This window comes from Amblyraja radiata, chromosome 35 (assembly GCF_010909765.2).
Source record: "Amblyraja radiata isolate CabotCenter1 chromosome 35, sAmbRad1.1.pri, whole genome shotgun sequence".
NCBI lineage: Eukaryota > Metazoa > Chordata > Chondrichthyes > Rajiformes > Rajidae > Amblyraja > Amblyraja radiata.
Genome location: NC_045990.1, coordinates 11,060,599 through 11,074,938, shown reverse-complemented (window position 1 = coordinate 11,074,938; position 14,340 = coordinate 11,060,599). Strand labels below are relative to the sequence as shown.

The 14,340-nt window shown below is 47.7% G+C and overlaps 1 protein-coding gene across 2 annotated transcripts in view; it reads left to right on the top strand.

The window, feature by feature from the left end:
• mcoln1 (mucolipin TRP cation channel 1) overlaps positions 1-14,340 on the top strand; it is a 44,310-nt gene that overhangs the window by 23,579 nt on the left and 6,391 nt on the right. For both annotated transcript variants that reach the window (XM_033012247.1, XM_033012248.1), the window contains 6 exons: positions 4,939-5,035; positions 6,506-6,605; positions 7,968-8,077; positions 9,603-9,752; positions 11,285-11,386; positions 13,665-13,787. In XM_033012247.1, coding sequence (XP_032868138.1) covers positions 4,939-5,035; positions 6,506-6,605; positions 7,968-8,077; positions 9,603-9,752; positions 11,285-11,386; positions 13,665-13,787 — 682 coding nt within the window. The remainder of the gene's footprint in view (positions 1-4,938; positions 5,036-6,505; positions 6,606-7,967; positions 8,078-9,602; positions 9,753-11,284; positions 11,387-13,664; positions 13,788-14,340) is intronic.

Below are 14,340 nucleotides of genomic sequence, written 5' to 3'. Positions count from 1 at the left end.
GTCTAGAAGGTTAAAAGCTCTGTCCCACTGTACGAGTTCATTCAAGAGCTCTCCCGAGTTTAAAAAAAAAATCAGACTCGCGGTATGCACGTAGAATGTACATAGCGGGTACGTTGGAGCTCGGGGACGTCTCTTAGCGGCTTGTAACGCTAATGGCAGGTACTCTGGAAATGCGGTAGACTCGTGAAGATTTTTCAACATGTTGAAAAATGTCCACGAGAGCCCTGAGTACCGACGAGCGGCCATTACCGTAAATCTCCGAGTTCGAATCAGGGCAAACTCGGGAGAACTCTTGAATTAACTCGTACAGTAGGACAGGGCTCTAAAGCAGATGGAATGTAAGGTGAGCTGGCCAGTTGGATTCAATATTGGTTTGGCGGAAGAAATCAGAGGGAGATGTTTAGATTTTAATTTAGAGATACAGCGTGGGGAGCAGGCCCTTCGGCCTACTGAGTCCACACCAACCTGCAATCCCCGCACACTAACACTATCTCGCACACACTGGGAATAATTTATAATTTTACTATTGTACATTTTGCAGAGCACCCAGAGAAAACCCACACAGGTCACAGGGAGAACGTAGAAACTCCAAGGGAGACACAAAATGCTGGAGTAACTCCGCGGGTGAGGTAGCATCTCTGGAGAGAAGGAATGGGCGACGTTTCGGGTCGAGACTCAGCGGGTAACTCAACGGGTGAGGCAGCATCTCTGGAGAGAAGGAATGGGCGACGTTTCGGGTCGAGACCCGAAACGTCGCCCATTCCTTCACTCCAGAGATGCTGCCTCACCCGCTGAGTTACTCCAGCATTTTGTGTCTTCCTTTGATTTAAACCAGCATCTGCAGTTCTTTCTAACACGTTCAATCTCCATACAGGCAGCACCCATTGTCTGGATCGAACCTGGGTCTCTGGCGCTGTAATGCCCCTGTCCCACTTAGGAAACCTGAATGGAAACCTCTGGATACTTTGCGCCCCACCCAAGGTTTCCGTGCGGTTGCCGGAGGTTCCTGGAGGTTTTTGTCAGTCTCCCTACCTGCTTCCATTACCTGCAACCTCCGGGAACCGCACGGAAACCTTGGGTGGGGCGCAAAGTCTCCAGAGGTTTCCGTTCAGGTTTCCTAAGTGGGACTGGGGCATAAGACAGCAACTCTACTCTACTTGTGATCAATGGAGTGCCAGAGGCTGTTTATTGACATGAACTGTTTAGATGATAGTGGAGCTAACATTGTCAGTAGGATTGCAGATCAAAATGAATAGTTTAGTGGACAATGAGGAAGGATATCACATATTACAACAGGATCTAGATCAGTTGGGAAGGAATGGTAAGAAGAATTTAACGCTGACAAATGTGAGTAGTTGCACTTTGATGAAAATTCTTGCTATTGAGGGAGGGCAGCGTAGGTTTACAAGGTTAATTCCCGGGATGGCGGGACTGTCATATGCTGAGAGAATGGAGCAGCTGGGCTTGTACACTCTGGAGTTTAGAAGGATGAGAGGATCTCATTGAAACATATAGGATTGTTAAGGGTTTGGACACGCTAGAGGCAGGAAACATGTTCCCGATGTTGGGGGAGTCTTGCTTGCTTATGCAACCAATATCTTGCTTGGATGTTGTAAACTTCATTTCCAAATACCTCCGTGACATTTCCCCTGTTGCAATAACCACCTCCAGCCTTTACAACCTTCTGTAATATCTGTGGTTGTCCAGTTCCGTGCCCCTGTCTATTAAATTCTGGAGACGGACACAAAATGCTGGAGCTACTCAGCGGGCCAGGCAGCAGCTCTGGAGAAAAAGCAATGGGTGACGTATATCGGGTCGGGGGCCCTTCTTCAGACGTCTGTAGAAGGGTTTGAGTCCGAGGAAGCGTCCCCACCCGAAACGTCACCCATCCTTTTTCTCCAGAGATGCTGCTTGACCCGCTGAGTTACTCCAGCACTTCGGCACATACCAGCATCTGCGGTTCCTTTCTACCTATAATGAGTTCCTTAAGTTTCCAATTCACTTTGCTATAAGTGTAGGCCCAACTCTTTGTCCAAGGTTTAGGATATTAGCTTGGTGTTAATTATCGTCAAAGTCTCTTTCAACGCTTTATGGAGATAATTTGCGATCTAATACGCTGTATTCGAAACAAAGATGCAAGCCTGGGGCACTCCTGGAGAAAACCAAACCTTCATAAGTTGGACATCTGACCGTTAGCGTATGTGACCATTGTATGGAAAATAAGACACTTGACACTTGGGATGTTGCCAAACACTTTAATTCCCATTCCCATTCCCACAATTACCTTTCTGTCCTGGCCCTCCTCCACTGCCAGGCCAAACTGGAGGAACAGTACCTCATATTTCACTTGGGCAGCTTACAACCCAGTGGTATGAATATTGATTTCTCTATAATTAAGGAACCCTTACATCCCCTCTCTCTCTCTCTCTCTCTCCATCCCTTCCCCACCCATGTCGTTGTACCAGCTTCAAAGTCATCTTGTTGAGTCTCCTTGTCTGCAACTTGTTTTCACCCAGCCACAGCTATCAATGGCCTGTTTCCTTGATCAGCATTATTACTTTTTTGCATATCTTTCATTTGTTCAAAATCTCTCTATATCACCGTCTATATCTCTTGTTTCCCTCTCCCCTGACTCTCAGTGTGAGGAAGGGTTATGACCCGAAACGTCACCCATTCTTTTTCTACAGAGATGCTGTCTGACCCGCTGAGTTACTCCAGGTTTTTGTCTCTACACATGGGAGTGATTCAGTTTCTGCTTGACTAATTACAACGTTCTCTGACGCCTCATTAAATAAATTATATTTCCTCTTGCGGCTCTTCCACTGCACCCGACTTTGGTTGCTTCAAGAGTGGAAACAAAGAACCGCAGATGCTGGTTTATGGCAAAGATAGACGCAAAGTGCTGGAGGAACTCAGCGGGTCAGGCAGCATCCCTGAAAAGGATGGGTGATGTTTCAGGTCGGGACTGAAGGACGAGGGTCTGAAGAAGGGTCTCGACACAAAACGTCACCCACATGAACTTGTCCAGAGATGCTGCCTGGCCCGCTGAGTTGCTCCAGCACTTTGTCTATCTTTGCTTCATTCACTCACTTTATTGAACTCACCACAGTGCTAAGATGAAAGGGCCTGTCCCACTGTACGAGGTAATTCAAGAGCTCTCCCGAGTTTAAAAAAAAATCAAACTCGTGGTAAGCACGTAGAATGTACGTAGCGGGTACGTCGGAGCTCAGGGACGTCTCTTAGCGGCTCGTAACGCTAACGGCAGGAACTCGGGAAACGGGGTAAGCTTGTGAAGACACGTGAAGATTTTTCAACATGTTGAAAAATGTCCACGAGAGCCCCGAGTACCTACGAGCGGCTATTACCGTAATTCTCGGAGTTCGAATCAGGGAAAACTCGAGAGAATTCTTGAATTAGCTCGTACAGTGGGACAGGCCCTTAACTCGCCCTCCTGGTCAAGGAGTGATTGAGTCATCCATGTTCTTTACACCCTGCCCCTTAGCAGTTTAGTGCTGTTCATTGACCCTCAACGTTCAGCGGCTTCACCTTTGAGGAATGACTTCATGACGTGGACCTCTAGGTGACCAGTCAATGGACTTGTAGGAGTCAGTGCCTCTGAGGGAGTGAGGTTCGAGAGGATACAGAATCAACACTATGGAAATGGATTCATGTCGCTGTGTTTGTCCGTTCTCCTTGCTGCCAGCTGGAATGATATATGCAGTCAAGACAGTCACGAATAGTTTGTGTAAGAAAGAACTGCAGATGCTGGTTTATATCGAAGGTAGATACTAAATGCTGGAGTAACTTAGCGGGTGAGTCAGCAACTCCGGAGAGAAGGAATGGGCGATGTTTCGGGTCGAGACCCTTCTTCAGTCAAGAGTATTTTATTGTCATATGTCCCAGATAGAACAGTGAAATTCTTACTTGCAGCAGCACAACAGAATATGTAATTATAGTCTATGTAATTCAGAACTTATTTGAGGTTGTCGTGTTTAATAGCCTGATGGCTGTAGGGAAGAAGCTGTTCCTGAACCTGGACGTTACAGTTTTCAGGTTCCTGTACCTTCTTCCCGATGGCAGGGGTGAAATGAGTGTGTGGCCAGGGGTGGTGTGGGTCCCTGATGATGTTGGCCACCTACCTTTTTGAGGCAGCGACTCTGGTGAATCCCTTCGATGGTGGGGAGGTCAGAGCCGGTGATGGACTGGCTTCAAAGTCATCTTGTTGAATCTCATTGTCTGCAACTCATTTTCACCCAGCCCACAGCGAACAATGGCCTGTTTCCTTGGTCATCGTTACTTTTTTGCATTACTTTCATGCATTTGTTCAAAATGGCTCTATATCACCGGTGATGGTCATCCAACTCGGCAGGAGGCTAATTCAGCTGGTGTAGTAAGGAAAGGTACAGAGAAGATTTACGAGGATGTTGCCAGGGCTCGAGGGGCGAACTGCGAGTGAATCGGGTGGGACACAGGGAAGTGGGTTGGAGGAACAGATAAACAAAGGTGGGTTGTTTGTAGAAACAAGGAACTGCAGGCGCTGGTTTACAACAACAAAAAATCAGTGCTGGAGTAACTCGGGTCCGGCAGCATCGCTGGAGAACATGGATAAATGTTCTGAAGAGTCCTAACCCAAAATGCCACATATCCATATTCTCGCGCGATGCTACCTGACCCGCTGAGTTACTCCAGCACTTTGTTATTTGTGAGGGTTGTTTGTAGGTTAGTTAGATAAAAACAGAGAATGCATTGTTCATACTGTAACCTCGTTATCTACCCAAGCAGAATATGAGGTGCTGTTCCTCCAGTTTGCGCGGGATTTTGTCTTGCTGGCTGGTTCATTTAATCACTGGAAAGCATTCATTAACCGTGGCCCAGCAAGGGGGAGAAGGCGCCCATTCAGAGACAACCTCCTGATATTTGTTCTGATTGTGTTCTCAGGCTTATCGATGTGTCCATCAGATTTAAACTGAAAGCTATTAACATTCAGACAATCATCAACCATGAAATCCCAGATTGCTACACCTTTAACATTCTAGTAAGTGCTGTTTTCAAACAGATTTTTCTCTATAATTGGATTTCTTAATTTTAGTTTAGTTTGGAGATACAACGCAGTAACAGGGCCCTTCAGACGAGCGAATCCGCAACGACCAGCGATCCCCGCTCATTATCACCATCCTGCACTAGGGACAGTTTTTTACATTTATACCAAGCCAATTAACCTACAAAACTGTACGTCTTTGGAGTGTGGGAGGAGGGAATGCATCAACGTGATCATCCCCAATCAGTACCCCGTTCCTGCCTTCTCCCCATATCCCCCTGACTCCGCTACCTTTAAGAACCTTATCTAGCTCTCTCTTGAAAGTATCCAGAGAACCGGCCTCCACTGCCCTCTGAGGCAGAGAATTCCACAGACTCATAACTCTCTGTGTGAAAAAGTGTTTCCTCGTCTCCGTCCTAAATGGCTAACCCCTTTTTATTAAACTGCGGCCCCTGGTTCTGGACTCACCCAACATCGGGAACATCCTGCCTCTAGCGTGTCCAAACCCTTAATAATCTTATAGGTTTCAATAAGATCCACTCCCATCCTATTAAATTCCAGTATACAATTCCACAGAATCACAACTTTCTGTGTGGAAAAAGTGTTTCCTCATCTCCATTCTAAATGGCTTACCCCTTTTTCTTAAACTGTGGGCCCTGGTTCTGGACTCCCCCAACATCGGGAACATTAAATCCTATTAAATCTCTCCCCTCTCTCCCTCATCTTCAACCCATGTCCTCTGGTTCTTGATTCCCCTACTCTGGGTAAAAGAGTAACCCCATACTATCTCTTTCTGATCCAAGCTAGTCCTCTATCTCCCTGTAGGAAGTGTGTGGGGAAAATGGTTTTATTGTCACTTGCACAGACGTTCAGTGAGAAGCTTTTTGTTGCGTGCTGTCACAGGCTTGGCTGCAAAACCACCGTCTGGTTTTAGTCCTTACTTTCTCTTCCCCTTCTCAGCTCTCCCTCAGCCCACTGGCTCCACCGCTTCCTTTCTTCTCCCCCCCCCCCCCCCCCCCCCCCCCACTCTCACATCAGTCTGAAGAAGGGTTTCGACTTGAATCGTTGCATATTTCCTCTGCTCCATAGATGCTGCCTCACCTTCAAGAGAGCTTTCAAGAGAGAGCTAGATAGGGCTCTTAAAAATAGCGGAGTCAGGGGATATGGGGAGAAGGCAGGAACGGGGTACTGATTGGGGATGATCAGCCATGATCACATTGAATGGCGGTGCTGGCTCGAAGGGCTAAATAGCCTACTGCTGCACCTATTGTCTATTGTCTATTGTTACCCGCTGAGTTTCTCCAGCATTTTTATCTACCTTCTGGTTTAAATTGTTTGGATTCCTTGGGTGAGCATGAGCTTTGGGAAGCTGGGATTTATATTCCCAGCCGGAAGAGTAGGTGTTCTGCAGATGTGTGCGTGGGAGCAACTGGAGGAAACGTGATTGTGGTTTCCATTTCGTTCCAGATCCTGTTTGACAACAAGGCCCACAGTGGCCGGATAAAGATCAGCCTGGATAACAAAGTGGTCATCAACGAGTGTGCTGAGCCCAGTGTTTCTGGATATGGTGAGCTTACCCTCTAGACGTTTGTGTGGTCACGGTGGCGCAGCACCTTCGAGCCAGCACCGTCATTCAATGTGATCATGGCTGATCATCCACAATCAGTACCCTTCGGTTTTCTCCCACACTCCAAAGACGTACAGGTTTGTAGGTTAATTGGCTTGGTAAATGTAAATATTGTCCCTAGTGGGTGTGTAGGATAGTGTTAATGTGCGGGGATCGCTGGTCAGCATGGACCCGGTGGGCCGATGGGCCTGTTTCTTCACTATATCTCCAAACTAAACATCCCTGTGATCAAACTTCTCTAAACTGGAAATGGTAGTCAGTCTAGTTTGGAGATACAGCCTGGAAATAGACCCTTCGGCCCACTGAGTCCGTACCGACCCTGTGTACACTATTGGCTGCAACCTTCCCCCCATTGACGAACTGTACACTGCAAGGGCCAGGAAGCGAGCGGGTAAGATTATCTCTGACCCCTCTCACCCTGGCCACAAACTCTTTGAATCACTTCCCTCTGGAAGGCCACTCCGGACAGTCAAAGCCGCCACAGCCAGACATAAATTCAGCTTTTTTGCACGAGTAGTAGCTCCACTCAATAACCAAACATCTGTAGCCTTTAGCTCTGGTATTTTGTTTCATTCACATGTTTAAACTATAATGTTTTATTCTTAATGTTTTATGTTTTATTCTTAATGGTTTACTGTATGTCGTGTTGTCACTTGCGATCGGAGCACCAAGGCAAATTCCTTGTATGTGTACATACTTGGCCAATAAACTTATTCATTCATTCATTCCATGAATAAGTTCTCTACTCATTGAACATCTGAAGAAGGGTCTCGACCAGAGACGTCGCCCATTCGTTCTATCCAGAGATGTTGCCTGTCTGAGTTACTCCAGCTTTTTGTTCCTTTGCCTCCACATGAACAACTTCTGAAACTTGGCCTAGTAGAAATGCTGAGAGGCTGCAAGCTCCCATTCATTTGTGTCTGTGATGTCTTTGCAGTGGGTTTACGAACCATGAAATTATTTATTTAATTGAAGCTTTATTCTCCCCCTCCCTCTCCCCCTCCCCCTCCCCCTCCCCTTCCCTCTCTTTTCCCCCTCTCCCTCTCTCCCCCCTCTCCCTCTCTCTCCCCTCTCCCTCTCTCCCTTCCTCTCCCTCCCCCCTCCCCCTCCTTCCCCCTCCCTTCCCCCCCCCTCTCTCCCTCCCTCCCCCCCTCTCCCCCACCCCCCCCCCCCCTCCCTCTCCCCCTCTCCCCCTCTCCCCCTCTCCCCCTCTCCCCCTCTCCCCCTCTCCCCATCTCCCCTTCTCCCCCTCTCCCCCTTCCCCTTTCCCCCCCTCTCCTCCCCTCTCCCCTCCAATTACAGGAAGGAATGAGGCTGGCCTCCTGACGTTTGACACTTGCATCATTCTGTTGTGTGCGCTATCGTTCGTCCTGTGCGTGAGATCCATCATCCGAGGCATCATGCTGCAACATGTGAGTGAGTCCACTCGTCCTGCTGAAGCCACCATCCAGGGTGATAGAAGCAGGCTGCTGACCGGCGTGGCAGGGTTCTCGTAGGAGGTGTCTGTGGGGAGAGAGTGGATACACTTGATAGACAACATTCAAAGTTCCCTACATCCTAGAGTCATTCCCACAGACTGGACGGCAGCAAAGGTTACCCGACCCACTCGTTAAGAAATGAGTGAAAACACAAACTGGGGGGCGATAGACCAAGAGGGGGACTGGTGGCACGGTGGTAGAGTTGCTGCCTCACAGCACCAGAGACCCAGGTTCCATCCTGACTGGGGGTGCTGTCTGTACGGAGTTTGCACGTTCTCCTTGCGTGCTTCCTCCAGGTGCTCCGGTTTCCTCCCACACTCCAAAGACGTGCAGGTTTGCAGGTTAATTGGCTTTGATAAAGTTGTAAAATTATCCCCAGCGTGTGTAGGATAGTGTTACTGTACGGGGTGATCGCTGGTCGGCACAGACTCGATCGACCAAAGGGCCTGTTTCCATGCTGTATCTTTAAAGTCTAAAGAGATTGTGAGAAACTGCAGCCGCTTGAACCTTGAGCTGAGAACAAAATTCTGGAGGACCTCGGCGGGTCAGGCAGTATCGGCGGAGGCAAATGTACAGATGACATTGAGGGTCGGGCTCCAAATCAAAATTTCAGTCTGAAGAAGAGTCCCAACCCGAAACGTCACCCAACCTTTTTCTCCAGAGATGCTGCCTGACCCACTGAGTTACTCCAGCACTTTGTGTCTATCTCCGGTATAAACCAGCATCTGCAGTTCCTTCCGACACAACTTAGACAATAGACAATAGGTGCAGGAGTAGGCCAGTCGACACTTTGAGCCAGCATCGCCATTCAATGTGATCATGGCTGATCATCCCCAATCAGTACCCCGTTCCTGCCTTCTCCCCATATCCCCTGACTCCGCTATCTTTAGGAGCCCTATCTAGCTCTCTCTTGAAAGTATCCAGAGAACCGGCCTCCACCGCCCTCTGAGGCAGAGAATTCCACAGACTCACCACTCTCTGTGTGAAAAAGTGTTTCCTTGTCTCCGTCCTAAATGGCTTACCCCTTTTTCTTAAACTTCGGCCCCTGGTTCTGGACTCCCACAACATCGGGAACATGTTTCCTGCCTCTAATGTGTCCAAACCCTTAATAATCATAGGTTTCAGTAAGATCCCTTCTCATCCTAAATTCCAGTATACAATTCCACAGACTCGCCACTCTCTGTGAGAAAAAGTGTTTTTTCATCTCTGTCCTAAATGGCTTACCCCTTATTCTTAAACTGTGGCCCCTGGTTCTGGACTCCCCGAACATTGGGAACATGTTTCCTGCCTCCAAACTGAGATGGGCGTCTTGGTCAGCATGGGCAATTTGGGCCGAAGGGCCATTTGCCATGCAGCATGGCTCTGGCCTCTATCACTGTAGATTGACAATGTGCAGCTGTGAAGTGATTTAAAACTGTGGATCTTGAAGTGTTCAGTAAACCTCTTCCTCTTTCTGCAGGAATTTGGGAAGTTCTTCGTCCAGAAGCACAAGAGGGACGTGTCATGTGCCACTCGCATGGAGTTTGTCAATGGCTGGTACGTGCTGCTGATAGTCAGCGATGTCTTCACCTTCCTGGGCACGGTGATGAAGATAGGAATCGAGTCCAAGGTACGTGACGTTGTGCCACTTCTCACTGCAGGCTACTGATCTCCTGTTTGCATTCAGTGTGGCAAAGACTGTCGACAAAACCCCGCTCAGAGATTTGGATTCTGAGGAAGAACTCCCCCCCCCCCCCCCCCCCCCCGACTGAAGATAGACACAACATGCTGGAGTAAAGCCCCTGTCCCACTATACGAGTTTACCCAAGAGCTCTCCCAAGTTTTAAAAAAAATCTGACTTGCGTGGCCCCTGGTTCTGGACGCCCGGTGTTGGGGGAGTCCAGAACCAGGGGCCACAGTTTAAGAATAAGGGGTAAGCCATTTAGAATGGAGATGAGGAATCACTTTTTCACACAGAGTTGTGCGTCAGTGGAATTCTCTGCCTCAGAGGGCGGTGGAGGCCGGTTCTCTGGATGCTTTCAAGAGAGAGTTAGATAGAGCTTTTAAAGGTAGCGGAGTCGGGGGATATGGGGAGAAGGCAGGAACGGGGTACTGATTGTGGATGATCAGCCATGATCACATTGAATGGCGGTGCTGGCTCGTAGGGCCGAATGGCCTACTCCTGCACCTATTGTCTATTGTAACCCGGTCCATCACACAGACCAGACTCCGCACCATTGACTCCATCTACACCACATGATGCCTTGGAAAAGCAGTCCATAGAATCAGAGACTTGTCCCACCCCGGTCATTCCTGTTTCTTCCTGCTCCTGTCGGACAGAAGCTTGAAAGCGCGCCCCACCAGACTCAGGAACAGCTTCTTCCCCTGTTATCAGGCTTCTGAACGGTCCTTCCATTAGCTAGACTACTGTCCAATTCACCTCTACCCCATTGCGGACATTGGACTTTATCTGTGGAACTGATGCGCTACAATGCTGAGAACTATATCCTGCACTCTGTATCTTCCCCTTTGCTCTACCTATTGTACTGGATTTTGACGGGTGTATTTTTGTATAGTATAATCTGATCTGTTTGGATATTCATAATCATACTTTATTAGCCAAGTAAGTTTTGTAACATTGCGAGGAATTTGACTTTGCCACACAGTCACACCAATAAAAAGCAACAAAACACACAAAGTACATTTTAACATAATATCAATCCAGCAATATCATACTTGAGTCCAAGAGTGCAACGATTGTAGTGTAAAAATATAGATTTCCCCTTACACCGCACACCGTTTAGGGTCTGTCCCACTTTCACGACCTTTTTTACTCGTGGACTTTTTTCATCAGGCTGGAAAAACGCCCCGACCTACTCGATGCCACGAGTACCTACGACTAGCATAACGACCTACCTACGACCTCGTGACGACCATGCTGCGACTATGAGTCAAGGGCAAACTCGTCCGAGGTCGTGAATTAGGTTGTGAAAGTGGGACAGGCCCTTTAGGCCAAGTTAGGAATGGACTGAATTGTAAAGATTAAAAATTGTGAGCCAGTTAAAAAAAAGTTTCACTCTCCCCTCCCCCCCCCCCCCCCCCCCCCCCCTACTAATCTCATCTACATTATGTTTAATCCAACCCTTCTGGCTTGTTTTTCAGAATTTTGCATCCTATGACCTGTGCAGTATTCTACTGGGAACCTCAACTTTGTTAGTCTGGGTTGGAGTGATTCGCTATTTAAGTTTCTTTCAGAAATACAACGTAAGTAAGTAATGTGAAGTAAAGTCTCGACCTCCACTTCTACAGAAGCCTACAGATTAGACCTGAAGAAAAGTAGCTCAACACTATTTTGTAACTTTAGTTGCTAAAGCCTCTGCTGCTGTTTAATTAATCCATGGTTTATAGAGGCTTATGGAGACCTTTAGATCATGAGAGGAATAGATCAGGTAAATGTGTAATAGTACACAATCAGGAGAGGAATAGATCGGGTAGATGCACAGAGTCTTTTACCCAGAGTAGGGGAATCGAGGACCAGTGGACATAGGTTCAAGGTGAAGGGGAAAAGATTTAATAGGAATCTGAAGGGTAACTTTTTCACACAAAAGGTGGTGGGTGTATGGAACATGCTGCCAGAGGAGGTAGTTGAGGCTGGGACTATCCCATCGTTTAAGAAACAGTTGGACAGGTTCATGGATAGGACAGGTTTGGAGGGAAAAGGGGAGAGACAAGACTTTGCCTTCCATCACAGTGAGGAGATGTTTGGAGATTCACTGTGATGGATGTTTGTGTTAATTGTGTCTTGGTTTTTTTTCTTGTTTGTATGACTGCAGAAACCATATCTCGTTTGAACCTAGGTTCAAATGTCATAATAAAATATCTTGTATCTTGGGATATGGACCAAACGCAGGCAAGTGGGACTAGTGTAGCTGGGACATGTTGGCCGGTGGGGTCAAGTTGGACTGAAGGGCCTGTCTCCACACTGTATCACTCTATGACTGCGGCTGAGCTTTGTCACGACTGCATTTACCTGTCCGATTTGGTCTTGAAACCCTACATTGATGTCCCCAACCGCCTCTCTCCCTCCCTCTCCCGTCCCCCCTCCCCAAGGTTATTGGTGTATTGGAGATGAGTGAAAGCCACCACCACACTTTGTGTGAAAGAAGTGGTTCCTATTCCTGCCTCCAAACCATGTAGACTCATTCTAATGTTCCTTCTTGTCCTAATCTTACTGAATGGACTAAATTGTTTCTATCTATAAATCCTTCAATCAGCCTAAAGTCGACTAAATCACCCGTTACTCTTTGGACATCCCAGCCATCTCCGTCCGCACATATGTCCCTGAAAGCTATCCTTGCATTCAACCTTGTTTTCCCTGGTCCGGGGAGAAAGCAGTAGAATGGGGTTAGAAACATCGAAGCATAGACAATAGGTGCTGGAGTCGGCCATTCGGCCCTTCGAGCTATTCAACATGATCGTGGCTGATCATCCAAAATCAGTAGGTAGACACACTGCTGGAGTCACTCAGCGGGACAGGCAGCATCTATGGAGAGAAGGAATTAGCGACGTTTAGGGTCGAGACCCTTCTTCAGTCTGAAACGTCGCCCATTCCTTCTCTCCACAGATGCTGCCTGTCCTGCTGAGTTACTCCAGCATTTTGTGTCTACCTTCGATTTCAACCAGCATCTGCAGTTCTTTCTTGCACAATTTATCCAAAATCAGTACACAAATCCTGCTTTCTCCCCATATTTGAGAGGGAAAGATGGATCAGCCATGATTGAATGGCGGAGTAGACTGCCCAATGATCTAATTCTGCTCCTGTGACTGATGAACCTCTGTGCAACTCTGATGAATTATCACATGTATCCATTTGTGGGGAATACCACGTTCCCGGGTGCATCAAGACTACGCACCGATCTTGCAGGGACTCCTTAAGATGCCTTTCCGAACTAGGCTATTGGTTCCTGAACATTGTCCGAAGTGTTTTCCCTTGAGCTCTTGTTGTGCAATATATTTATATATCAGGTCACAACTCACTGTATTCACTGGAGTTTAGAAGGATGAGGGGGAATCTTATAGAAACATATAAAATTATAAAAGGACTGGACAAGCTAGATGCAGGAAAAATGTTCCCAATGTTGGGCGAGTCCAGAACCAGGGGCCACAGTCTTAGAATAAAGGGGAGGCCATTTAAGACTGAGGTGAGAAAAAACGTTTTCACCCAGAGAGTTGTGAATTTATGGAATTCCCTGCCACAGAGGGCAGTGGAGGCCAAGTCACTGGATGAATTTAAGAGAGAGTTAGATAGAGCTCTAGGGGCTAGTGGAGTAAAGGGATATGGGGAGAAGGCAGGCACGGGTTATTGATAAGGGACGATCAGCCATGATCGCAATGAATGGCGGTGCTGGCTCGAAGGGCCGAATGGCCTCCTCCTGCACCTATTTTCTATGTTTCTAACTAGGGTGGGTGGGTGGTTGAGTGTGTGTGTGTCTACACGGCAGCCTCCAACCTCGGTCATTAATGGGCACTCCCTTCATTACAGATCCTCATCGTAACTCTCCGAGTCGCTTTCCCGAATGTGATCCGCTTCTGCTGCTGCGTTGCTGTCATCTACATGGGTTACTGCTTCTGCGGGTGGATAGTGCTGGGCCCTTATCACGACAAGGTACGTTGGGGCGACGTTGGCTCCCAGAGTAAAGGGAGTGGAAGAAGTGGAGACTGAACTGCTGTTGGTGCTGTAGGGTGGCACGGTGGTGCAGCAGTCGTGTTTGCCTCCTCACAGCGCCAGAGACTCGGGTTCAATTCAGTCCCGAAACGTTGCCTATTTCCTTCGCTCCATAGATGCTGCCGCACCCGCTGAGTTTCTCCAGCATTTTTGTCTACCTTCGATTTTCCAGCATCTGCAGTTCCTTCTTGAACATGCTGTTTAGACACACTGATCTGTTCTGTATCATGCCTACAATATTCTCTTGTGCTGCAGCAAGCAAGAATTTCATTGTCCTACCTGGACAAGAAACTCTCTTGACTTGACTTGAGACACCTTGTGTCACGTTTATTCCACAAGCCCCTTTTACATACATTCTCGCCAATCATAACCCGTGTGCGTCTGACCTTGGAGTTGTTATTGAGCTCTGGTGCAAAGCACTAAGCTCTAAGCAAAGCAAGAATTTCATTGTCCTATACAGGGACACATGACAATAAACTAACTTGAACTTGAA